General features: G+C 41.9%; 1 protein-coding gene across 4 annotated transcripts in view; it reads right to left on the reverse strand.

Annotated features, from left to right (window-relative positions):
- The window catches only part of RFTN1 (raftlin, lipid raft linker 1), a 117003-nt gene extending 89529 nt beyond the window's left edge, over positions 1–27474 (reverse strand). The window contains exons 1-2 of one of the 4 annotated variants that reach the window (XM_069007230.1): positions 27454–27474; positions 4136–4291 (exon numbers count right to left, since the gene is read on the reverse strand). In XM_069007230.1, the coding sequence (XP_068863331.1) occupies positions 4136–4280 (145 nt within the window). In that variant the 5' untranslated portion in view covers positions 4281–4291; positions 27454–27474. Of the gene's footprint in view, positions 1–4135; positions 4292–4814; positions 4837–13366; positions 13434–14083; positions 14269–27453 lie in introns of those variants that run through there. The other 3 variants (XM_069007232.1, XM_069007229.1, XM_069007231.1) reach the window with 3 other exon arrangements.
- Between the last annotated feature and the right edge of the window lie 269 nt (positions 27475–27743).

Below are 27743 nucleotides of genomic sequence, written 5' to 3' on the forward strand. Positions count from 1 at the left end.
GACTGTGAGACATGCGCTGCGATCAAGCAGGCCAAGCGGGTGAAGCCCCTGTGGTATGGTGGGCGGTGGTCCAAATACAAGTATGGGGAGGCCTGGCAGGTTGATTACATCACACTGCCTCAAACCCGCCAAGGCAAGCGCCATGTGCTCACAATGGTAGAAGCCACCACAGGATGGCTGGAGACCTACCCTGTGCCTCACGCTACTGCCCGTAACACCATCCTGGGCCTTGAAAAGCAAGTCCTTTGGAGGCATGGTACCCCTGAGAGGATTGAATCTGACAATGGGACTCACTTCAAGAACAGCCTTATAAACACCTGGGCTAGAGAACATGGCATTGAGTGGGTGTACCACATCCCTTACCATGCACCAGCAGCTGGGAAGGTTGAGCGGTGTAATGGACTGCTTAAAACCACCTTGAAGGCACTGGGTGGGGGGACTTTCAAAAACTGGGAGGTGCATTTAGCAAAAGCCACCTGGTTAGTTAACACCCGAGGCTCCACCAGCCGAGCTGGCCCTGCCCAATCCGAACCCCTACAAACAACAGATGGGGATAAGGTTCCAGTGGTGCACATGAGAGGTATGCTTGGAAAAACTGTTTGGGTAAAGTCTGCCTTGAGCAAAGACAAACCCATCCGTGGGGTTGTTTTTGCTCAGGGACCAGGTTGTACCTGGTGGGTGATGCAAAGGGATGGAGAGACCCGATGCATACCTCAAGGGGACCTTGTTTTAGGGTGAACTACCCATGGCTCTGTACTTGTATCAGTATCAGCATGTACATATGTATATAACTTAGGTGATGCTTGTATTTATATGGTTAAAAAGTTAAGTTTCATGTAACATGTTAGTATGGAAAAAAATTCGGGGTGGATAATGTTGGGGTTTTAGTTTAGTCCTAGTTTTTTTTTCTGTTAAAGGAATTTTTTCCCATAGCATGTTGCTAGGAGATAAATGGCCATACTTGAGAGGAGATAGCCATACTTAAGAAAAGACAAAAGGGCCCGGCCAGGCTTTTTGTTTTCACCTGGCGGGCAGTTCAGTTCGCTCTCAGCGTCTGGAGGGAGAAGCCGCGGAGAGAGGAGCTGCTGGTTCCCGTTTTCGGCGTCTTTCCTTTCTGCTGGGAACAACACCGGGGATCCCAGGGCTGTTTTCCCTGCCCTGCTGGAGGCTGGGGCTGTGGCCGCCCACCCCGCTGCTGCTTCGAGCCTTCGCTGCGCTGTAGCCGTGCTTGCCCTGCCTGCCTGGAGCCCCGGGGGGTTCCCCTTTTGGATACATCTCGTCTGCCACCCGGGATTTGTGTTTGTGCCTGCCGCTCCAGCCTACCAGTCCAGCCTGCTGTTTCCGAGACTCCGGGACCAGCTGCCCACCGGTTTCTGAAGCTCCTTTGTTCCACCCTTCCCCGGGATCCCAGGGCGCCAGAGCAGCCGCGTGTTCCCCGAGCTCGCTCCGGAGCGCCCCCTGCAGCCGCGGGGGAACCATCGCACCTGCCCTGCTCACCGGGAGCCGCCAGCGATCCCTGTCGGCTGCAAGCGGAACTGCACCCGAGGGGAAATAGCCTGACAGCCGAGAAGGCTGGGACTGGGTTTGTGTTTGCTGTTACTGCCATAGTTGTTGTTGTTTTGTTTGACTAGTTATATATATATATATATATATATATATATATATAGTAAAGAACTGTTATTCCTATTTTCCCACATCTTTGCCTAAAGACCCTTGATTTCAAAATTATAATAACTCAGAGGGAAAGGGGTTACATCTGCCACTCCAAGGGAGGCTTCTGCCTTCCTTAGCAGACACCTGTCTTTCAAACCGAGACACATAAGAAGACAATAAAATACTCTGTTGAAGACATTCATAATTTAACATGGCTTATTCTTAAAATCCAGTGAAGGAGAAAACCTGTGGAAAAAATGCTATCAGGAGATACACACATGCTGGAACAGTTAAAGTAGCTTCACAGAAGACAGGCTTCACAATCTAAATGTTCTTTTTACACAGCTAGGAGCATTTCACTCACAGAAGCCTCTGAATCCACACAGATTTAGGTGAAACACTCATTATTAATGCTGGTTATCTGCAGAGGTTATTTCTCAGCAAAAACATAAATGAACCAGTGATGATGAGAAAAACCTGGAATGCCACAACACTACATAATGCAACATGGGCCTTCACACAGTCAGTGACTACAATAGGGAGGGAGCTGCCAATCCTGAGAGCACACAGTCATAGGCGGTACTACGGAAAAAGAGCAGGAACAACAGCTCCATCCCGTCCACATCTACCTATCTGATGACACGTTCAGAGACTGGAGTGATGGGGATACAACATGCCAAAGCAGAACTCAGTGGAGCTGGAGAGCTTATGCTATTTGGCAAACTGAAGAACCTGACAGAAGTACTTCTGCTAACAGTCTCTTTGAAGCCACGCCTCCTAAAACCGTAATATAACAATCTCTGATGAGTAAGAAAAATGTACACAAGTATACTTTACAACAAACCTATGCATTTAATCAGACTTGGAAAGCCTGGGTTTAATTTTTTGCTCTTTACCAGACATCCTCTGTGCCTGCGGCAAGCCACATTGCTACCACAAGTACTGATTCTTTCTCCATAGAGTGCCAAAGATGAGACATCATGAGAGAACAGGGGAATGCACATGCTAAAATTTGAGAGACACACAGAATGATGAATATTCCAGAAAAGCCCACGGAAGTGTGTCCTCAATATTAATTCATTTTCGCTAATGACACAACTTGCAATACATCTCAGTAAAAGCTGTCAAACTATCAGAGGACACAAACAGCTCACTTTGAAATAAAAACACGTAAATGTCGAAACAACTGCAATACATAAACAGGAAAAAAATTCCTCTACCACTTGCTTGGTGCTCTCAATAACAGCAGTGCATCCCAATTAGCGTATCAAAAAACATAAGGGAACACAAACACAGAAGACAGGCACTCAAAGTCTGCAAAGACAAAATTTCTCAACTCTCACACTGCCTACAAGAACACAATCCTGTCCAACCACCTATTCCAAACCTCCATCATTTCAAACTCAAGTTTACCTGCAGCAGGTTTTAAGACCCAACAAATTCCCACTACTCTGGGCTGACACACTGAGCTGCACAAGGTGTCTCACCAAGCGACACACCAACAGCTCTTTGTCTCACACTGTGAGAGACACACGCTCTGGCTTTTCCTTTGACCTGACTTGCAAAACAAGAGAAGTCACAGCACACTGCAGGGCGAGAGCACAGAGGCTCTTCCTGGCATCCTGCCAGACAGCTCTAGCAGATTTTGGTACCGTGTTGTTTCCTATATAGCAGGAAGCAGGTCCCAGCCTTCTGCTCAAGCTTCCGATTCCCAAATGGTGTGAGGAGTAATTGCTTGTAGAACAGGCTAATTCTGAAGTGAAAGAGGGCACAGGCAACGGTGTGAGCAATACTAGCAAAGAAGCCTGATGTCAATCACGAAGCAAAAAAATGGAGTATCTGTGGATTGTCACGAGAATTAAAACAAGACTATTTCAGACAGAAGAGAAAAAACAAGGTAAAAATTGCATGAGACTGGATCTTCACCCCTTTGATGTTTTAGGTCTTTAGTGTTTCCCACTATCCTGTTTCCACCTACATGGGTGCATCTGTAAGTATCTGTAACCACCTAAGAGTTACTATTTATGGCAAGTTATTAAAACTGAAAACACTAACTTCAGCCTCTCAAAATACCTCTGACAGAGCCCAAAGAGCACAAGGGAATGAAGAAAAAAGTAAAGTATATAACCTTGCAGACCTGAATTGCTTTATCACATCAAAGTTGGATAAAATGTAAATTAGGGAAACAGACATCCACATCAGAGTAAAAAAACAAACAAAAAAATTCAAGAAAACAAAACAGAAAGGGGGAGGGTAAAAGAACATAAAATCTGATAACCTGTAACTACCTGTAAGGCTAAAAATTAACACAAAATTCTCACTAAGATCTCTGCATGGAAGCATTGTCACTGAAGAGGAGGCATTTACTTAGAGAAATTGAAGACATTTTAAGAACTTAACTACTATCCAAAAAATATCATGAAGCAATTAACACATATATTTTAATAGAAAAAAAATCTAAAGAAAAATACTGTGTACTTACTATCATTTAGTGTTGTGAAGTCCAAGAATCGATATTCATAGCAAACATCTATCTTGGTTTCTACCTGGGGCCTCTTCAAAGTTGAATAGATATTACCAGGTCGTTTTTCATCATGCTTCTCTAGTTTGTTCAATCCACAACCCATTTCAGCAGTTTCTGATACAAAGAGGTAGGGAAAAGGGAAAATGCATAAAATGATTAATTTTGAGGGGTTTTTTTCTGGTTTCATGCCCCACACTAGTACATTATGGTGATTTTTAATTTTTAAATACAAGCTACCTACAAACTACATAAAATTGTATAATCAAATAAATGCTCAGATAGTAACTGAAATATATACTACCCAGATCTACCCCCAGGCATACTATTATTTTATTGGAAAATTGACAGTTTAATTTATGTACTTTGCATCTTTCAAATGTATTCAATAGTACATCTGGAAGACATATATTCCATTATAAAAAAGTAGCTGAAAATGCAAAACAACTTGCTAATATTAAGGCTGTCAACTTAACAACAATTTCTACATATGCAGTTACTAAGAGAGCACCTAGTGTTGACTTTTACACAGATCCCTGTAAAATTCAAATTAATATCTAGCCTTGTAATTCAATGGAAAAATCAAGTCCTCTCTGCAGAGAACTACCTGCATTTACGAAACAACTTCACTTCCTCTCACCTCATTTTTTCAGGAACTAATGGGACTTAACAGACTCTGTCTTCAAAACAGAAGAGGCACTTGGCCACAGAACTGCACTAGATAAATCTAGTTCTCTTTTAACAAGCTGCCAGCCCGCAACATATTAAAGGATTACTCCTGACAACCATTCCTGCTACACATTAAATGTTTCTCAATATCCTGCACATTACAGCTCATCTGAGTAGGAAAGAATGGAATAATTACTTGGTGAAAATATCCAGATGATCCAAACCCTCTAATTCCTCTCAACAATGCTGGTGGGGCTTCAGGCAAATTATTTCAACCAGCAGCAAGTATGAAAAACACAAGTATGAAGACACCAGGTAGGCACCTGAGATTTTTCATTACAACCCACCCAACACCATGCCTCCACCTACATGGAGAAACTCATGCTCTGGGGACAGGGAGGGAAATGCAGAATAAACGCTCAGTAACAAGGAGTGGCTCCCACAGGCCACTCCAGACACTTCAAGGCATGGGATCCACTCAGTGTAAACACGCTGCATAAAGCATTAGGAAGGTCAGTGTCACAGCCTCCCTGCAACCTCTGACAGACAGCAGTGAGCACCTGAGAAAGTTCAGTCACAGATTAGGGTGATTACCTTGACAGTTAATAAACCTAAAGAGAAGAATGAAAACCTTGTTCAGGTTCACCTTCTCCAAAGAGCTGCTTGTAAGCTTATGCCACAGCTCCATCCCCCAAAAGCTTAGAAAGTTAGTCAAACGTACAGCCCCAATGTATTTGGAAACTACTTGCAGAAAATTATCTACATTTTTATTTATACTATGCTTTAACTTGTATAAATTTTGTCCCTCCCTCATACTTCCTTGTGAAATCATTCTTATTAATAGTTCCCAAATCCCTTGCTGTATTTTGCTATGATAAATGCGCTCAAGTCCTATTCTGCCATTTCCTAGACAGGATCTCTGCTCCCTTCATCACCCCACTCACTCTCATTTGCATCACTGTTCTCATTTCTCTACATGAACACAGGTGCCATATGCTCAAAATGAGATCTTAACAAGGCTTATGAAAATAACATTCACGCTTCCCTGTCTCTACTGCAAATAATACACCTACTGCACCTAAAATCATCATTCACAGCTGAATCATCACCTTCACAGTTTACTGTCAACTTCCTAGCAGACAAAGAACCTGCTTCTCCTCATTTCTATCCAACACAACTAACTGAGAAGTTTCCAACTCACCCCTCATAACTTGGGCCTATTTCTTTGCACTTCTACTGCTCAGTAATAGTCTTACCCCATTCTCCAACACCCTTGGAAGAAGGAGCTGGAAATCTTTCTGGGCTCAACAATACCACCCACCTTCCTATCATGTGCAAAGTCCATAAATGCACACCTACATCCTCCTAAAAAGGCCCTAATAAATAGATCAAAATAGGACTGAACAACACATTGAACTTAAAAAAAGTAACATAGTAAATACTTGATCACACAGAACCCAGAAGAAGAAAAAACATTCGCTATTAAGACCACTAGCATTGAGAAAAAAGGATGATGTGCCATTTGTATTCCTGAAGTTTCAATATTTGGTGGATGCATCCAGCAGAAAACAACCTTCCCTGATTATTTTGAAAGAAAGATAAAAACTATTTTAACAATTTCTATTAATGAAATCAAATGACTTTTTTTTTTAAATTTGGAACTTAAGGTTAAAAATCTTCATGATCATTTTATGTTCTCAAAGTGATACTTCCCACCTTTTTTTTTAATATGACAACTACTACCATTAAAGGATTATTCTTTCATATATACAGCAGTTTCTTCTTTTGCCTGTGCAATATTATTTGCTTCAGTCTAAAATGTTATTTTAATACATAAACATATGTTGCATATTAATGAGACTAACAATACACCAGGCATTTTTCCATGAACTATAATGGAACACATCTAGCAGCATACTCGTGCTAGTGATGAATTAAGATAGCAGTAAGTGTTAGCAAGTGTACCAAATTTCTTGTTTCAGCGATGGCCCAGTAATTCTTACACATCGTAAGTACACAGGATTTCGTAATAAAAAATTCCATTTCAGAGGTCATTCTGCTGCAGTGCCTGCAACCTTTAGTTGTACTAACAGTCTGAAATCCACAGGACTCTTATACAGTGATGGCTGCAGAAAGAGGCCTTGGGGACTCTGGGTTTCACATCACAGAGAGTTCTGCATTCTTTCCCAAACCGGGGTGAAAGTGCTAAAAAATAAAAGCCTGTGCTTCCAACAGCAGCCACAGACCCTCTCCCGTGCATCTCCAGCAAACATTTTCTCAGCCTTTTGGCGAAAAACTCACAGCCCATGTAAGCAATGACCTCTGCAAACAGAGACAACCCTCAAGCCATTCAGCATGAGCTACCTGCCCACTTGGGGGTGGACTGACTGACAATATGCTTTTTTTGGTATTAATTCCCTGAGTGACTGCTTACTAGAAGACTGATTTTCCTTTCTGTGCTGTTTAGCTAAAACTTCAGTCAGTATCCTTGAGGATAAATGCTTTCTCACATTCCGTTAAGTATAGCCAGTTATGTTACTTAAAGCACGCATATGGAAAAGGTTGATGAAAAAAGATGCTTTCACTTGAAAAAAATGACGAATCAGGGGAAAAAAATTAAGTTTCACAACATCACAATCTTTTCCACAGTAATTAGAATAAAAGTGCTACAGCAGTAGAAAACAAACCTTAATAAAGTTCCTACTTTAACACAGGGGTCTAAATACGAAAATAAACCCACAGATGTAGGAATACTTAAAAGCTTTCTCAAATATAGACTTGTGTGTAGGACAAGTCATCATTCAATCACCAAATTCTGCTCAAAGTTATCCCACAAACATCCTTCTGGGACAGCTTGCTTTATAACCTTTCAAAGGCTTTTAACATCAGTTATTACCCTTTTCCTTTCCTTGGCAGCAAAGTTAGTGCTGTTCAGAGTCTTCCCACCATCATCTGAAAAATATCTCCTTGCTTTTCAGTTACAAATCTACTTGTCAACAGGACATTATTCACCTTCTTAATTTTCTACATTGCAGTTATCAAAGAGTGCTGTAATAAATGTTCATCACTGATGCATTCAAAGTAATCTAAACCCACTTCAATGCATGTTTTCAGAAGGTGTATTACTTTGCTGTAAGACATGCTTAAGGTTTCCCTACTTCACAGATTTATCCTCACTTTCTATAACTGCATGTGAATTCCACTTTCTTTTATTCATATTAAACCAAAATATTATCACTAATATTCACTTTTTAGTAAATTGAAAAACAATCCTTCAAAGACACTGCCAAATTTTCAACATCTTTTTGCTCTGCAGTAGGTTCTAAGACAAACATTTTCTTTTGCATTAATGCAGAAATTAATTATCAACTCAGTAGTTCTATACTTAGAAAAAAAACCTTGAAAAAGTAACATTTAATGAAGAACATTAACCCCTTAAATTAAGATTTAGCTATGGGCTTTTACAATTGCACATGCCAGAAAAACTAATTCTGTCCACAAACTCACTTAGACTGCAAATTAATCTTACATGTGCTCTATGATCTTGTTGATCTCAAACTGTTCATATGTTCAGCCACGTGACGATAAAAGTAGAACTGAAACCCAAATCACACAATAGATTGGGTTTTTTTAGTCTGTATCTTCACTTTAATTCTGCAAAGCATCAAAAATAAAAGGTATGCCAAGCTGCAGAACAACAGCAAAGACTAGTCAATTAATTTTTAAGTTTCTCTTGTGAAGGACAGCAAAGGCCTTCACTGCATAGGAAAGGAGCAGCTTGCTTCTGCAAACTGAGTTCAAAAATTTAACCCAGGATTCGTACATCCCAAACAAACACCCAACTCACAAGTCACAGAACAAGCCTCTCTTGAATATATCATAGGAATTTTTACAGCTCTTTTAGAGATGCGTCAAATTCTCAACTGATGATATCTGAATTTAAGCTTTGCTAAAATACCCTCTTGCAGCTTGGATTTGCTTTCTCACACTGCTGGTGTGTGTTCAAAATAGATGAAATACAAGTTCAAAATTAGCAAAGAACAAGGATAAAATAATACCACGTAGCTAACAACTTATTTTCTTGTTTCTTGATTTCTTTTCAGCAGAAAAAGAGCACAAAGAAAAAAAAATCCCTTCCCTTCTATCTGGTTTTCTTTGGGGGTATACTGGGGAACAAATGAGGCTAATTTTCTGATTTATTGATCCATCCTTTCACAAAACTCCATAACAATCTATCTCCATGGAATAATAATGAAAATTACACTGAAATGTAGCAGAACCACGTGGCTAATGGAAGTTTGAATAGATTACCACAGTAAGTAATTTAAGGGACGTTTATCAACTAAGTACATATTGGCTAAATAGTTTATTTCAACTAATCAATGTATGATGTCAATGACTACTTAGAGGGATGATTTGAAAATAATTCCAAAACAATTATTTTAAATACTTATGGTTTTAGAGTCAACTGCTAACTGAATATTCTAGCAAGTGTGTAAGTGAAATACACTACCATCTGAAATAGGAACAAGGTAATTTCAGTGCTTACAATGGCATGCAAGGAAAATGTGCTGTATGGAAAATTAATGCTTGTCAGCTTGTTTTTAAGCAAAATTAGTGAGAACAAGCTTGCTTGCATTAACATATTTAAAGCTTTTATTGGCCAGGACTAGTGAACGTATTTTGTAAGCTTCATCATGAATTAATTTATTTTTTAAAATACATATCCTAGGCTACTGCTAACATTCTTATCCCAAAATTATGGAATATAGTATTCTTACTGATGAATGCAGCAGCTGGAAAACAAGATAACTGCAACCTATTAATAGGTTTTCTCTCTTGATTTTGTTTAAGGCCTTTCATCCTCATTCTTCCTTCCATGGGTAATACTTAGGTACCTCACAGGGATGCTAGAAGGCATTTACAAATAATTACAGGACTTCACATTTGTTGTGCAGTAATGAGGCATGCTTATTTTCTTAAACCCTCACTTCTGCAATCCTGACCTTTCCATTTTCAAAATAATAAGCACTTCATGCTTAGTTCACTTGCTGGCATGTGGTCACTTAATTCTTACATCCTTCCCAGTCTACAAAACACCAGAGTGTTTAGTCCCCCACTCAGCTCTCAACAAACCCTGAGAGAGCTTGCAAATTATAGTCAAGTCTCTTTCCTACCATAGTTAAAGCAATGAAGCAGAGGAGGAATAACAAGGCAAAAAAACCAGCATAACTGAAGCAGAGAATTAAAAACACCAGACCAGACAAACTGGGTGTACAGGTAAACAAAGAAAGCAGAATACCATGAAGGATGATCGTCTGTTAGTTGCCAGGAAAGTGCCATGCTCCTGACTTCTCCTCATTTTTCCCACCCTGGCTTACCACTGCACAGGTTTTTTTGTGAGATTATGCCACTTAAGAGGGAAATTCCTTACCAAGAGATACCCACTTGGTCTTTTTTTTTTCCCAACAGTATTACCATCCAGGAAGATATGTAAGGATATATTCAACAAATACTGCAATAATTTTCATTTGTGGGGAGGGATCTGTGCTTAAGTAACTAATGTTTACCAAACAATTTGAAACATTCTGAAACATTTATAGACACAAGGAACAATTACCATAAATCAGTCCCATCTATTGTCAGATGTTACAGCTGACCAATTCTTTTTCACCATATACTTATAAATTTGACCAGTAGCTGATAGGATTTTAGACTTGAGGCTGATAACTAAATCTCAGCTTACAGGAAGGTTGGTGAAAGAATAATCCCAGATTTATCCATTTATGATTGATTTGATTTAAATTAAACTGCAGAGCAACCCAAGTAAATCTGCAATTAAGATCTTCTATTTCAAAAGGCAAATCTCAAAAACTAAGGAATTCATTAGTGAGATGAACAGGAATGAGCAATCTGAGGATGTGAGTACAGGGGAGGTCTGGAACATGTTTGAACTACAATATGAGTATCTGCAGAACTTGGAACCCAAGGAAGGGAAAAGAGAATTCGTAAGAAGGTTTCCAGACACAGTGAGATGAATTACCTAATAAATAAGGAAAGGTAGAATAAGCAGAGAGCTTAAGGGACAGGAACAAAGTTCAGCAGAGGAAACTACAGTCTCAGATCAAGAAACACTAGCATAAAATGAAATGTGCCAGAAGCCAAGGCAAGTAGGAGAGGCCAAAGATACCACAACTCAACAGAAGCAGAACACAAATCAGGACTAATCTGGATTCATACCAAGAAGTCTGGAAGACCTGGCATGATGAACTGCAGCCCCAATTGCTAGAATTAAAAACCAAACTACTGCATCGGGTTTGGTACTGTCTCCCAGGGAGACAAGAAAATGTACTGACTACACAAAAAAAACAGAGAAAAACATAATTTGGCCAATTAAGACAATTGCTAGTCTAGCTTCCAGAGTTTCTAAGCTTAAGGAAGAAAGCAAAGAAATACATGGACAAATACAATAAAGATTCAGTAAAGTTAGAACAGACTACCCTGACAGGTCTTGTATACACAAGTCACAAAGAAAGCACAGCACTAGCATGCAGCATGTCAAATAACACGCCAGCACGATAACATGATTTCAACAAACTCTTATTAGGTGCTATTGTTCTTAATGCAGCATTCACATCACTGACTTGGGCTCGACTCTGCTGCCCTGCATAACACACTTACTTCGCTCTGTGCTGTCTCTGAGCCTGCAAGTCACCGGGCCACACTTCACCCTCTCTAGGGAAACAGAGCTGGTTTGTGTGGGGGTGTGTGTATGCACATGAGCAGCAGGGTGGGAGGTAGAGGAGCAAACAGGATCAGAGAGAACTGGTGGAGGAGCAAGGCAAGTGTTGTGCTAGTGGTGGGGAACAATGTGAGGAACAGTAGGCTGGTGGGAGACCCTTGCTTTCCACACCACCCACATCACCCTGTAACACTCATTCAAAAGATTTAATACTTGGTGATACCACTATGCTGTGTTTCAGTACAGCAAAAGATTCAGCTAATACCACATCTTTCTACAAAATACTTTTTAGGCGGTGTGTTTTTGGTCAAGATAACAAAGTGTTAATGTCACCGAACAATGCACAGATGAAATTTATGCCAAAATACCATGTGCAAATATTCAAGAAAGTTGCCTCCATGTGACAACAGGAGACTACCAGGATGCTAATAAAGACTAGAGAACTACTCTTGAGAAAATAAAGAGAAATCACAGCAGCTTAGAAAATAAAGACTGAATCTGACAAAAGCATGAATAGGAATGTTAGATATTAATCCAGCTTTCTTGAACCCACAGAAAACAGGCATGAGAAACCGATGCATATTGCAATGTATGCACAGCTGCTTAATGACAGTGAGTAAAACCATGATAAAACACAAAACTACAGACTTGACAGTCCTATGTTTACTGCCTTCTGCTAGTTTGCCATGGAGTAAAACCCCAGCCAACTGATGAAAGCAAAAGGTAAAGTGGACCACTAGTGCCAGGTATGGAGCTTTGGGATCTCACATGAAGTTAGGGACGGAATAATAGTTATGTGAATACCTTTTACTTATTTCAAATAGAGACATTATCAACTTTAATTTTTATTTTTCACAAGTCTGTGACCCCAGCTTTTCCACTACAGAGTCTAAGACCAGTTCATTACACCCAATATGGTATTTGTGTTTCCCAGTACCACAGCTCAGAACTCCCCTACATATTTAATCACAGCTGTATATACTCATTTCATGCTACATTCTCATTCTCAGACTGGGGAATGCCAGCATTCAAGACGTGGAAAGCCCCTTGTCTAATTTAACCTACTTGAGGTTAAGCTAGATTCCTAAAACAACCCTTCATTCTGAGACTTTTATTTTTCCCTAAAAAAACCAGAAATTAAATACACAAATGTGACCACTAGCATTGTGAAAAAGGGTTATAGATAACTTATTATTCAATACCAGGACCTGAAATGGATTGTATTCTTTAAAAATAAAACATAAAAACAGATATATAAAAAGATCTCCCCGTGTGAGCTAGAGGCCAGATACATATTGATAAGGTTATTCTCCTACAAAATAAATAAATAAATAAATAAAATTTTTAAAGGGAATAAAAATTGAAGCAGCATACAATTAGACCACAGCTTCCAAACTTTGGCTGAAAATATTAAAGAACATTCTGCATAACAGGTATAATTATATTTTTATTATTTTAAATCCAGCATTCGCTTTAGCACAACAGCCACCCCGACTAAGACTCCAGCACCGCTCCCCGTCCTGCCACACAGCAGCCTCTGGTTCAGCTCGTTCCCTGGTCCGAGCTAGAAACGCTCTGGAGGGAAGCACGCTCAGGCGTAATGGAGAACAAATGTCTCCCATTAATTATTTGACTAAGCCGAAAGTATCAAAGAAGAACTGTAAAGTCCATCCAACTAAATTCTCCTTTTCCAGAAATACACAGGCAGTAAGAAGAGGCTGTTGTGACAAGAATTCAGACAAACCAGAGGCAAGAGAGATGTATTTCATACTCTGACGTACAAATGCTGAACCGTGGTCACCCTGCCTCTTTATATTGTAAGGAAACCGTGCTGAAACAATATCGAGAACTTAAAAAGGCAATAAAATTGGAAAACAGCGACTGTAAAATCCCAGACCCCAGCCAGCCACACGATGGCACGGCACCGCCGCCTCCAGGTGCCCGGCACGTGAGGAGCGGCGCCGGGCTGGGAGGGCAGGCGGGCGCCCACCCGGCTCCCCTGAGAGCTCTCTCCTCTCCTGGCTATGCCTCACCGCGGCGGGGGCTGGACGCAGATAACCATCCCACTGGCTGGAAGCGACTGCCGGCGATGCCGCCTCGGTCCGCCCCGGCCGCGGGCAGCCCGGCGGTCTCCGCACCCATGGGCTGACAGGACAGCACCGCCCGCCGGCCCCGCCGCCCTCGCGGGCGGGCTCCGCTCCGACCCCTCGGCAAGACCGCAGCGGGCGGACCCTCCGGAGCAACTGCACAGCCCGAAACCTGCCCGGGGAGCGGGCGGGAGGCAGTGCCCCCCCGCGCCGGGCTCCAGAAGCCCCTCCAAACCCGGGCACGCCGACCAGCCCGCGCCCTGCTCCGAACTTCGGGAGCCAGAGGACCACGACGAGTCGGAGCCCCGGAGCGGCTTTCCCCGCTCCGGCGCACCAACCCTGCCCAGCAGCAACCCCCTCCCGCCCCCTCGCCAAGTTTGCCCGCCGAGCCGGAGGGGTGCGCGGCAGTACCTGGGGCAAGCGGCGGGCGAAGCACAGCCCAGCGGTGCTGAAGGATGCCCGGCGGGCGGAGACGGCCGGCCCCGCTGACAGCGTTTCCTCCTCCTACTCCGGCTGTCGCCCGCGCCCGCCCGCCGCGCTCCGGGGCCGCTCCCCCCTCGGCTCCGCGACAGGGACGTGCCGGGGCAGCGCCGCGCCGTCACACGGCCCCGCCGCCCGGCACAAAGTTTGCTCGGCGCAGCCCGGGGCGGCGGCTCCGCTCCCGCTCAGCCCGGCCGGGGGCCGCGGCCACTTCCTCTTCCTCCGAGCGGCGGCGAGAGCCCCGCGCTCAGCCCGAGCCGCGCAGGGATGGGGCAGCCGCGCTTCCCGCTCGCTCCAGCTGCACAGCCCAAAGGCGGATTGCTCCGCCCGCCGGCCAGGGCGGGAAGTCCCCCACGCACTGCCCGCCTCAGCCCCCACCCCGGCTCCGGCCCCGGCCCCGGCCCAGCTCCCCTGTACTCCCCCCATCATCGCTGATGATACAAAACTGGGAGGAGTGGCCGATACCTCGGAGTCTTGTGCAGCCTTTCAGAGGAACCTCGATAGGTTAGGGAATTGGGCAGAGAAGAACCATTTCAAATTCAACAGTGGCAAATGCAGGTTCCTGCACCTGGGGAGGAATAACCCCACGCACAAGCACAGTCTGGGAGCCAACTTACTGGAAAGCAGCTCTGCAGAGGAGGACCTGGGGGTCCTGGAGGATAACAAGCTGTCGATGAGCCAGCAGTGTGTCCTGGGGGCTAGGAAGGCCGAGGGAATCTTGAGATGCATCAGGAAGAGCATTGCCAGAAAGTCGAGGGAGGTGATGCTCCCGATCTGCTCAGCCCTGGTGAGGCCACGTTTGGAGTACTGTGTCCAGTTCTGGGCTCCTCAGTATAAGAGAGGCATGGAGCTCCTGGAGCAGGTCCAGCAGACAGCTACTAAGTTGGTCAAGGGTCTGGGGAATCTTTCTTACAGTGAAAGGCTGAGGGAGCTGGGCCTGTTCAGCCTCAAGAAGAGGCGACCAAGAGGGGAGCTCATTAATGTGCATAAAATATCTAAAGGGTGGCTGTGAAGATGATGGAGCCAGGCTCTTCTTCATGGTGCCAACCAGTAGGACAAGAGGCAATGGACAGAAACTGATGCAGAGGAAGTTCCATCTAAATATGGGGAAGAATTTCTTTACTGTGCGATTGACCCCACACTGGAAGAGATTGCTCAGAGAGGTTGTGGAGTCTCCCTCACTGGAGATATTAAAAAACCATTTGGACACAATCCTGTGCAATGCACTCTAGGATGACCCTGCTTGAGCAGGGAGGTTGGACCAGATGACCCACTGTGATCCTTCCAACCTGACCCATTCTGTGACTGTACTGCAGCTGTGCTCCCTTCCCTTCTGCTCCCAGCTGGCATGGGTTCCACCTTGGTGCTTTCAGTCCCACACTATCAAGCCAGTCCTGGGGTTGCTAGAGTGGAACAGGCCTCCTTATATGCACAGCCTTAAACATCTCCTTTCAACATGCCTATTCTCTCAGATGGTGGCAAGCCCACCCAGCTCCAGGTCAACTGAGTTCAGCTCCCTCAGCCTATCCTTGTAGGACACATATTCCATCCCTGGCCTTGTTGGCCCTCCACTAAGCTTGTCCCAGCTTGTCAACAACTTTCTCTCTTGGCACTGGATTCTGAGAGGGGAATGACATACCTGGACACAGTATGTTGTCTACAAGAGCCCTAATGAGTGCCAAATAGCTGTGGATCGTCACTTTTTCCAAGCTACTGACGTGCTGTTGTTATCTTTGTTGGCTGTGGCCATGCTGCCTGCTAGCATGGCCACAGCCTTTGCAAGAGAGCTGCTACCCAGACAGGCAGTCCCAAGTCTAGATCTCTGCAAGGTGTCCTCCCTTCCCAGAGGCTGAATGTTTGTCCTTGTTGAATTTCAAAAAGTTCATGCTGGCTTGTTCTTGAGCCTGCCCAGGTCCTCTTGGACAGCAGCCCAGGCCTGAAGCTGTTTGATGGCACCTCAGCATGCAGCCATATGCAAACATGACAGCAGTGGATCCTGTCATCTCCTCCAGGTCCTTGAAAAACATGTTAAAATACAAGAGGATTCCACTTGCTTCTGCCCTCCAGGCAAAGTGCAGCCTATTAAACTGCAACTGTCTGACCCCAGCTACGCAATAAGCTTTTTACCCATCTAGCTGTCCACCCACCCAGATTACAGAATCCTAAGCACATACAAAAATAGCACAGGAGCCAGTGCCTGGCACCTTACTAAAGTTGCTATGGCATCAAATACCATCCCCATGCCTGCAAATGCCTATATTTTATCAAAGGTGGCAAACATTTGGTAAGGCTTGATGGCACAGAGAACAGCTGCTCTCAAGGCATCAGCCAGATCTTCCCAGCACCCTCAGACACAGCCCAGAACCCCACTGCAGCCAGGTTTGTGCAGGTCAAGTTCTCAGAAGAATCCCTCTCTTGATCCTCAACCATTGCTGGTAGCTCTTCACTTGCTCCAGTCTTACCTCTAAGCATATGTGCAGGTCAGCGAGGCAAAGGCAGCTGTGAGGATATCAGCCTTACCTGTGCTCACATTCAACAGGCCTATGTGTTCCTTGCCCAGCCCCTTAACTGTTAACGTAGCTTTTTGAGAGCAACATGAGATTCCAGAAGCCTTGTGTATGTCTACACCATTCCTACACGCTTTGATACTTCTGTAACTCCTTCTCTATGACATGTTCATGCTTCCACCATGGTATTTTTGCCATGAAGTTCAGTCAGGTGTTCCCCACTTAGTGCAGCTGGTATCCCAATTCATCAACATGGATTCCTACTTGGATGTGTCACTCTTGCATCAGGAAAAGGCTTCCTTAAAAATCTGCCTGCTTTCCTAGGCTCCCTTCACTTTTCAAAGCTGCCTCCCATTTACCAAGTCCTCAAATAAGCCAGAGTTTGCTTTCTGAAGTCCAGAGACTTGCTCCCTTCAGGATCTTGAGCTCTACTGTATGATTGTGACTATAGCCAGAGTTGCCATTCCCACATTCCTAGACAATTTTTCATTACTAGTGGACATCCATTAGTGCAAGAGCCCTGGTTGGCCTATTCGGGATATCTACCAAGAAAGCTTCCTAAAATTTGCTGGATTGCTTCCATCCCACCATGTTATTCATCCAACTGGCAGGAAGCTTAACTGCTCTCCAGGAATCACAATCTGTGACCCACAGATATCACAGAGTTGCTATTTTAATCAATTTTCATCAAGAGTAGCTGGTCTGTAATCCACCACCATCACTCTCAGTAGTCACTCCTTTGATCCTTAGCGTTCTCAGCCAGTCTGATTATCAGTCCAAGAGCTCCATACATGCCAGCTGTTTTTTTTTACAGAGGGGACAACCCTCCACCCTCATCATCCCTGTCTCTCCAGAAAAACATGTATCCATCCCAAATGAAATGCTTATGAACCAAGTCTGGAACCCTGTGCACCACCTTAATTGTTCTTCCCCTTATTAGGCCAGAAACCTGTTCAGCATCTCCTAAAACACCCTTGATTAGTACAGAAACTGCTTGAAGTCCTTGTGCCCAGCAGGCACAAATACATTTGCTACACCTGGTCCACTTAAGAATCTCTCTCCCTACTGTGTAGGTGCATAAACGAAATTAAATTATGTAAAAATATATAAGCAAGCACTACATTGGCACATTAATTCCTTCCTAAGTGCAGAATATTTCTCTATTAAATGCTGGTATTGTGATGGCTGACATCTATTTGAAAGTACTCCCCCCACTTCTCCCTCCAGTGCCATCAGGGAACAAAAAAATTTTTTCCCTTGCCTCAAGTCCTCTTAAAGCACAACTATCACCATTAGCAAGCAGTCAGTAACCAAAAGCATAACAACACCACATTGGAAATGAGGAAATCAAGTTAATTTACCAGCACTGAACTATGAAACAAACACTAGTAATGCATTTTGTCTGGGAACTTTACTCATCTCCTTTTTCTATTTCCTTCTGTGTATTTTGGTTTTATCCTGTCCATTTCTTTTAACTATACACACAGGTTTTCCTCTTTCCTTGTCCTCCATCATTTTTCCTCCACTCATTAGTTTCTCTGGCTTTCCAACCATGTGAGAAAGCAGCATGCAGTCACATCAGGGTGCCATGTAATTGAGCTGTTTTTCTAGTACTACTGTTAAAGCATATGGGGAAGGATTGCTAAGTGTGTAGGGAGATGTGAAAGTGCAGCTTTCCCTGTATTGTAAACACATCAGATCAGAGATGGCTCCAGAAGGAACATCCTAGGCACCAGACCTTGGCAACACCGTAGAAATTGCAGATCTACACCTAAAGGGTTGGATTGAAAGGATGCCCGAAAATATTTAAGACTTCTGGTGGTGCAGAATCTTCTTGGATACATAAAGGAACACCAGAAAAACAACATTCCTGCATGTCTGCAGATTGTTATGAAGTAGCAGCCTTGGACAGATGAAAAGTGTTCAAATAAGTGTTTACAACAGGTCACAAAGCACAAACCCAGGCACTACAAACCATTTTTCCACTGCCCACTTCACAGTCATGTATCAGACATGACTGCAAACTTACAGCCATCACATACGAGGTGTTTTGATGCACCATTTCAACCTGGAGTTCCTCTACTCCAGCATTACATACACCACCTATTATGACAGTCCTGCACTTTTCAGTAGAGAACAATTGGAATTGAAAGTTGGTTCCATAGGAGTTTTGATGCTAACATATTTTCCTCTGACTACAAAAGTATATTAGAGAAGCAGCAGATTGATTACCAGAATAGGAAACCTCTAGTATCACCTATTTAGATGTGCCAATATTGAAATCATGTAATTCATGTAAGTTAATACATAGCATAAAATCTAAATTAATGCTGCACATCCAAAGTATTCTTTTTAGATTACCACAGTGAGAATTTCAGAATTCAATTCTGGCTTGCTAGTGTTCATAGATTTTTTTTTTTAAGTATGCACTTTTGCCATATTTTGAGGTTATTTGCCTCTTTAAGATCCATTTTGGTAAAGATTTGATAACATATGATCTATAACTTAATCTGTAATAGGTATTTCATGTGGTACTCCAAGAACAGGCAACGTTCTTTCCATGAGAAATCTGATCAGCTTGAAAAAATCCTAAACAAGCATCCTAGACATTTCAGAGTTATTGTGAATATACACACACACACATCTCCCTGCAGAATAAACTACTGCAAAACAGTAGTAAGATGGTAATTAAGTATAAAATACTTAACCATTTAACTACAAACAACTGAAGGACCTTATTGCTTTAACCAACAGTAAGATGTTGCCCCTAGACACTCCATTAGGGAATATTAATTTGCCCTGGGAGTTAAAAAGAGCTTTAATACATTTTACTTCTGTGTCTAGTCAGTGTAATCTCTCTGGTAAATCCACACATTTAGCAGTGCAGAGCTCTACAACCTCCTGTACCACAAGCAGGAATGATCACGTTTTCTATTTGCACTTTGTAGTCCTCGGTGGAGCTGAGTAAGGCAAGTTCAGTGTAGGTGCAAATTGCTACTGGTGGGGTATTGAAGAATTCTGCTTGGCCAAATATCTGTGTTTATTTTGGCCTAGGCATAGAAGATTACATATCATGAAAAGCAGCATGAAATCACATTCACAGCATTTCTGTCTTGTGCAAGGTGTTTCTAGTTATGCCAGTAGGTAACCCCTTTCTTTGCTATTCCAAGCCCTATTTGAACAACTAATTGGCAAAAATCCACACAGGTGTAAGTCAATTTTTTTTGCATGACACTAAGTGCCAGTTGCTGCTATTTTTACTACAAACTTAGACTCCAGCATTCAAGGTAACCACATCCCATTTTTCTAGTTTTCGTGCTTGTGTGAAACAGACTTAAAGCTCATTTAGAATAAAATCTTTTTCCTCTGTCAAAGCAAGATACCAGCAACATCACATTGAACAGGATTCAGCAAAACTTAAGTTACTTCTGACTGACTTCTGTTAATCAGAAACAGATACCAAAATATCAGTAAAGAAAGTTAGTTTTGTTATTTGTCTACCACTCTGCAAGAGCATGTTTAGGATCTACTGAATTTTTATTAACAAGACAAAATATGAAAGAAAATGCAAAATCAAAAAAACTAGGCTCCATTTGAGGTAGACTAGTAATTTAGAATATTTTCCTCATTTATTGTTACTGTTAGCTTCAGATCACCAGTGCAAACTGCTATGAAACATCTAAATTATTCAAGGATCAGACTTTTTTCTTAGGTGCTGAGAAACCACATTTTTTATTTCTAGTTTGTATTTGGGTCTGGTAGTAGAAAGTACCTCTGTCTTACTAATGCCAAACATATCATTTCCTTGTACTCATTTCCGTTTCCTCCTCAGTTGGTACAAACTGGTTTGATTGGTAGGAAAACCATTCCTTTAGTTTTCCATAATTCCTTAGGGCCAAGCAATCTGCCACCTGGTAGCCCCAGGAAAGGATCTGTAACTGTCTGACCCAGGTCTGGTTCTGATTTGTTTTTCCAAGACTCTTGCATTCACAAAATCTTAAATGTCTTGTAGCTTTCAACAATTGAGTCTTCAACAGACTGAAGCTCTCAAGACACAGAAGTGACGACAAGTTTGAGTGGAAATTTAAAATTTCAGTTTTTGATGAACTGTTTTCTTATGGCAAAGAAATAATGTCATCAGGTGTTATTCAGAACTAGGCCGTAGCTTCTCAGAAATACCAGGAAAACTGCTTCCCAATCTGAAGAAGTCAAACTAGAAAGCTCTGGAGAAGTCAGATCTATACTGCTGCTGAAGAGAGGATCTGACCAGTCCCCAGCTGCTAATGGTGATGGTGGTGTAACCCTTTTCATCGCAGCAGCAGCGCACAATCTGACCTTTGCTCAGAAACAGCAGCTACTTTTGGCTTTCCAGAGTTCCAGAGCAAGGAGGCAGCCTATGCCTCAGACTGGCTTACAGTTTTAGCTCAATGAGTTATTGAAAATAGCTCACATTTTATTTTCCAAGAAGACTAAATTGAACATGACTCCTACCACTACAGCATTCTAATACCACAGGGCATTTTTTTTTTTTAAATTATTATTAAAGTGCTTCTATTGTTCATTTGAAAGCAACTACTAGGGAGCTGTAGAGGCTAGATTTAATTAATAATCAGTTTTCTGCTTGAAAGCTCTTTCTGAAAGCTGCTTTCTGTTACAGCAGGGATTACTGTAACACGCATATAGCAAACCAGGAGTCCCGTGGAAAGGAAGTATATATGGACGGATTCTTGATAGATGTTTCAGAGATGTTTATTTCTCCAGCCACATGGCTGGGGCTCTGCTCAGGAACTCCTCCAGTCACGGGACTGAGGGTCCTCCCACAGGGAACACAAACCAACCAATCGGGAATGAGGCTGACCAGGGGCAGGGAAACCCCGTGCCTCCCCCCCAGGGCCCCTCTCCCAGGGCTCCATGGCAGGGGGGAGGAGACCCCAACAGCTTTCTATAGTCTTGAAACCTAAAATGCATTAATGGCCATAAATTTCTGAGGACTATACATAGTTATATAACATTGTGTGGACAGAATTTTTCATGAGATAATTTTTCACAGGATATGCCTCTGTAGGGGCAAGAGGAAAATGTGGCTACATTTAAGAATTCACAACAATTTATTTAATTCATTCCTACTTATTTAGCCATTCTTGAATGTTTCCAGTACACATCTGGCAGATAACACAGATTTCACGTTCTCATCTCATTAATAATTTTGGTTAAATCCAAGATGTAGAAGAACCTCCAGAAACTGGAAAGATATGCCCCCAAATGGTTGCATATAAAAGACTATTGTCCAGAGAGAGAGATTTATTGCTCTATCCATTTGGCACTAAAGCTGCTCCTGCTCTATGTGATGAGAACAGTGGCCAAATTTTCCTTGCCAGAAGGTCCACTCTAACAAGCATGAGAGAAGCTATGACCTGCTTCAGATTACAGAGTGCAAGCTGTTTCTCTTGCATAGGTGCTCCAAAAACCTGCAAGTGGAAGCTCTCTATAAAAGGTCAGCTAGTTATAAGCCAGTGCAGAAGGCTAAAACTTATGTTAACAAGAAACATTAAACTACTAAAAGAGCTGGAGTATGTGCCTTTTCCTTTCTTTGTATATCCAGATTAAGCACTACTTAGTACCATCACTAAGGAGTTAGATACACATACGTATTTCTGTTTCTGAACATTCCAGTAGTTTAACAGAGCACTATGGACAAATCAACGCATTTTTCCCCTTTCTCCATTGCATTAAGCTCAATCACATATAAAGAAAAGTAATTCTTAGAATTTCTCAAGTTTTAAATTTCCACCTACCAGATACCTGGTGCCCAACTGTACTAATGAGGTCAGCTGAGATTCTCATTTGAGAGATTTCACTAATATGAAAAAGGACTAGACAACCAGGCACTTTAAATAATGCAAAACTTCATGCAATTTTTACTATGTGTTAAATAGTCTATTACCTTTCCAGGAGATAGATAGGTAAGATACACCCCGGAAAAACAGTATTCCATGAATTTCATAGAATAGCCTGATTTGGAAGAAACCCACTAGGATCATCAGCTCCCGGGCCTGCACAGGGCAGGTCCAAGAATCACACCATGAAGAATCACACCAAGAATCACAACATGCCCGAGGGTGTTGTCCAAACACTTCTTGAACTCAGACAAGGCTTGGTGCTGTGACCACTTCTCTGGGGAGCCTGTTTCAGTGCCTGACCACCCTCTGGGTGAAGAACCTTTTCCCACCTAAACCTCCCCTGACTCAGCCTTCATGCCATTCCCTCAGGTCCTGTCACTGCCATCAGAGAGAAGAGATTGGTGCCTGCTTCCCCTCCTGAGGAAGGTGTAGATGGATATTTCCAGCAGCCCAGCTGTTCCAATGTCACAAACAGTGACTAGACAAGGCAAAAGACAAGAATGGGTCACTATCTTAAGGTTCTGAACACTTGATTCTAGCCTGATTGGTAATAACTTGTGGAAAAGTTTGCTTCATTACCATCTGAATAACCTCTACATAGATACAGTCCTAGGAAATTCAGTACTTAATGCAGCAATCTGAAAAATGAATGAAAAAGTAAGTTGTAATGAATTAATCCCTTCCACAAGCTTAGGACCTCACAGAAGTTGCACATGAACTGTGTATTCTGAGTGCGTTGTTTTATACACCAGAAGTATCACTGTGCCCTCAACTACCCTACCTCTAAGTTTTCTTTAAACTTCTCAGACCAAAAATTATTTAAACAGTGCTTCACCCTCCACAGTAAAATCTTTTCAATCTCTGTGTAACTGGATCAGGTATGTATATGAAGAGAGAGTATGAACAAGGACCACAATCAAACCCAGACTCCTAAGAAGCAGCATAAGTAATGAGTGTCAAAGAGCATTTTCTATTCTAGATCCAACTAGAAGTTAACAGTGCAGGACAGGAAAAGCCTGCTCCAAAAAGACTCAGTTATCAAGAGAAAAGCATAAGCAGAGTACCTAGGGATTACTTTCAGATTTTGAAAACTGTAGTGTCATACCAATCTAGGCAGTTCCATTACAAAAGTGATTTCAGCATGCAGAACTTTATGCCACCGGAGACAGAAAGCCAACAGTGATGAAAAGAAGCTGCTTGAGCACATGATGAGTTAAAGTAACATTCAAACAAGACACATGTGGAGTCTATATTCACTAGCATTTACATACAGACACCAAACAAACTTATCTGGGCACTTGTGCTAATAAACAAATATTTTAGTTGACTAACTTTCTGTAACTACAAACATTGGTATTTTCTGCACTATTTGAGTTTTCTAAAGTGGTAAGGTTAAAAAACATGCTGCAAGCCTTACTGTGCCACACAATGCACTTGCCGTTGATGAAACCATTAAGTTTCATCCTTGACCTTATAGTTATAAGTATGTATATTTAAAGTATATCCTTGTTGTGATAGGTAACAAATACAGTAAGAAAACACTAGTGGCATTTGTGACTAATCACAGCAATGCATTTTCCTCACTAGCTCCACCTTCTCTTTGTCTCTAAGTAGGAAGTGCAGCAAAAAGGTTGAAAAAGCAGGTAAAAAGATTTCTAAAATGTAGTATCACAAAAATCAAACTTCAGTTTCCTAACAGGTCAAAGAAATGGAAGTTTAACTCTCCATGTTACTTAATTCAGACAAAAGTAAAACAAACTTTGCTGTTGTATGCAGAAAGACAGAGGTTCTGTCTCTTTCCCACACAGCCTTGCCAGGGGCACTTAATGGGCATGTTGGCCAATCCCCTTAACTGCCCCTGTCCTTAACCTAAGATAGAATTCTGTTTCCAATTAGGTTTGAGACATCTGCTTTCCAACTGAAAAGCTTTCTTTCCAAAATAACTAACGGTACAACAATACAATTCTGTTTCATCCTTAGCTTGTACATATGTGAGGGAACAGACACAGAAACATGAATTTCATAGTTTCTGAAGCTGCACATTACAAGCCAAGCAGGCTGGTTTGAGATAATACATCATCTCCTACCAATCACAGATGTGGATTAAGACCACTCTAGTAGCTTGTAACAGGATCTGTCACCAAAACTCAAAAGATTCAAGACACAATCAGAATCATCATTAGCTACATGTGTCCCCTACATTTGTTACAAGAACCTTATTCAGGCAATATTTCATCATATACACTAGAACCTTCCTGACTTAACTTCTCCTGTGGCCTAAGGAGCTGCTTCTAATTCTGCATAGAGGATATTTTTGGGTACTTAGGCAGCAGGTACACAGAACTTGAAACTACCATATTCACAACAAACAAAAAGTACTTCTGGAGACCCGTAGGTATAAATACATAGTATTACCACTACTGTCTTCTATTTAGGCAGTTCCATCACAGGATTGGGTTTTTCTAAGCTCTTTTCAGAACACTGAGTATGGCAGAAAATCTGTTAAAGAATCCTAACAGTCTATGAAAGAAGTTTGCTTCATAGTTTGATTTTTTTAAGTTTTTTTAAAGTAACAGGTTTGCTGCAATTGAATGCATTGTTATTTAGGTTAAAGCATTACTAAGTCGTAAAGGAAAGGATGAAAACATATTGGACTCATGCAGCAAATAGAATTCCTGTTATTTATAACTGCATTTTATAACATTGTGGCAAAATGCTCTAGTACAGCCTACCTTGCTACTCTCTTCAGTATGTACCAAAAAGAAGAATAAAAGGCTAGATGAAAACCTCAGGCACACACCACTAGAAGCTGAGCATGTTCTCAAAGATTTATTTTTTGCCTTTTCATTCTTCCATTTACAGACAGTTTTCCAATAATGACATACAGTACTGAACTAGACAAACCTTGATCTGGACACATATAGTAGTTCTTAACTAAAACTATTTAGGAATCACTATCAAATGTAGGAAACTCAGCAAAATAATATTTTATTATTTTTTCACTTCTGTGGTGGTGTTTCTATAATAACAATATAAGCAAATATGTAAGTGAACCCTACCTCTTTTTCTCTTTGTTCACTGTTGGCTTCATAATACCCTATCATAAAGTGTCATTTATATTGGAAAATGTCATCCAAGAAAACAAACATTTCATAGAGCCCATAGTTCCCTAGGGGAAGCAGACATAGCAACTGAAAATTAAGTTTTCCACAATTTCTGCTGGATAACTGCTACCCCTCCTCCAGCCAGCCTACAGGGATCTGGTCCTAGGAAACACTGAGAACAGCAGGTAACACCAAGCACTGGTAGTAAGGGTAAACCACATATCTGAGTTCCCACCCACTGGCAATTACTGTGTTCCATTTACAAGAACAGAGAAATCAAGAATGAGTATCCAGTTTAAAGAAGTGGTTCATATTCTTATTCATTTCAACACTAGATCTGTAAAAAAGGGAACAAAGAAGGTGGATAGATGAATAGATTCAAAGTATACCGAGTTTTGGGTATCTTTACAGGTTTTTGTTGTTTTGTATTGATCAAATTCTTGGGATTGTAGCATAAACTAGACTTATCTGAAAGCAGAAAAGAAGACCAAAACCTTTTCTGACTTATAATCCTTTAAAATACTGTCGAGTTCATTCAAGGATTTGATTTGTAAGAACTGTACAATTAAGAGAGGAAATGAAAAGAGTTACAAAATAAGATGGAATTTTTCAGCTAAGGAATACATCAGTAGTTTAAACTTCCCTGACCTGCTTCCCTATGGAATGGCCAGCTCTGTCCCGATGACATATTTGGAACCAGTGTCGAACCTGCTCACAAACCCTGCCTTTCTTCCAAACCCACTATAACTCTTAATACAGCTTTTGGCAATCTACAAATCCTTCTCATTGCATTTCTTACAGCTATATTTTTTAACAAAAAAAAATTAATTAGCCCACAATAAGAATCGCTACATTCTGCAATGGACACCTTTTATTGTAAAAAGGACAAACCGTAGTGTTTCCCAAGAGAAAGGTTTTTTAAATTACAGGATTTGGCAGGTTTCTGTTAGCTTAATGCCCCACCTGCTGGCTAACGACTAAATGACATGGTGACACTTCCCAAAGAAGTCACATGCCTATTATTCTGTCACCAGTAGGTAGCTATATGCTGTCATGGCAACTGGTACCATTCTGCGTACAAGATGGACTGCACAGCTGGGTCCACCACAGTGTGAAGATTAACAGGCAGAAATAGAACCGAGATGGTTATAAACCAGACATAAGCCAGACTGATCACGCTGAAGTATTACAAAGCATAATGTGAATAAGAAATACTACAAAAATAGTGAACTCCTCATGTATCTTTAGCTTTTAAGAATTCCTACACCTTCATCTGCACCCAGCTCAGTCACCATACTTATCTATGTTATATTCAAGGATAGTTTCTCAAAAATGGATCAAAGAGTCTAGAACCAGATTAAAGAGTCAAGGCTTAAAATGTAAAAATATTTCAGTCTCATTTATTTGAGAATGCTCATTGAAAGAGCAGTTTTAAAGCTTATTTTAAAGAATGAGTGCAGTCTACTGCTCACTTTTTAACCAAACCTCACTTGCCTGGAGGAGCTCTTGTTTGCAGTTAGTGCTGGCCTGACTTTAGGGCCTGCTTTCGAGTTTGAAAAGCATGAATAAGAGCCCTTTCACAACCAGATGTGCTTCATCATGTTCATTCCCCACCAAGCTCCGGGAAATGGAGTCAGTAGACACCTATTCAGCTATGCTGAAACATGAAACGTTTCTGCAGTGGCCCTGAATTTACACAGGAACATAGAAGACATTCTTTCCCCGGACACAGAAGAATTTGCTAAAGTGTCAATTCCAGGATTATCTTTTATTTCAATCTACTGACTCACCAGCTCAAGGGTCCCGAACATCTTGCAGGTATTACTTCATGGAATCAACTGCCTAAAAGGCTGTTTTTAAAAGCTGAAGAGACACAATCAAGTTACATATAGCATGAGAAGTAAAAAAAAAATCCCTTTTCAGGCTTCCTTCAGCCCAGCAGCCACATTTAGTACTGTAGTGTAAAAAGCAGGCTTTGGTGTGAGCTGTCACACAGCACAGCAGCTGGCCATCTTCTAGAATCCGGCATTCTGAGGTGCTCTGCGCATTTTTGAGTTCAGAAACCCCAGTAGAACAAAGC

The sequence above is a fragment of the Aphelocoma coerulescens genome, chromosome 2, assembly GCF_041296385.1.
Source record: "Aphelocoma coerulescens isolate FSJ_1873_10779 chromosome 2, UR_Acoe_1.0, whole genome shotgun sequence".
Taxonomy (NCBI): Eukaryota; Metazoa; Chordata; class Aves; order Passeriformes; family Corvidae; genus Aphelocoma; species Aphelocoma coerulescens.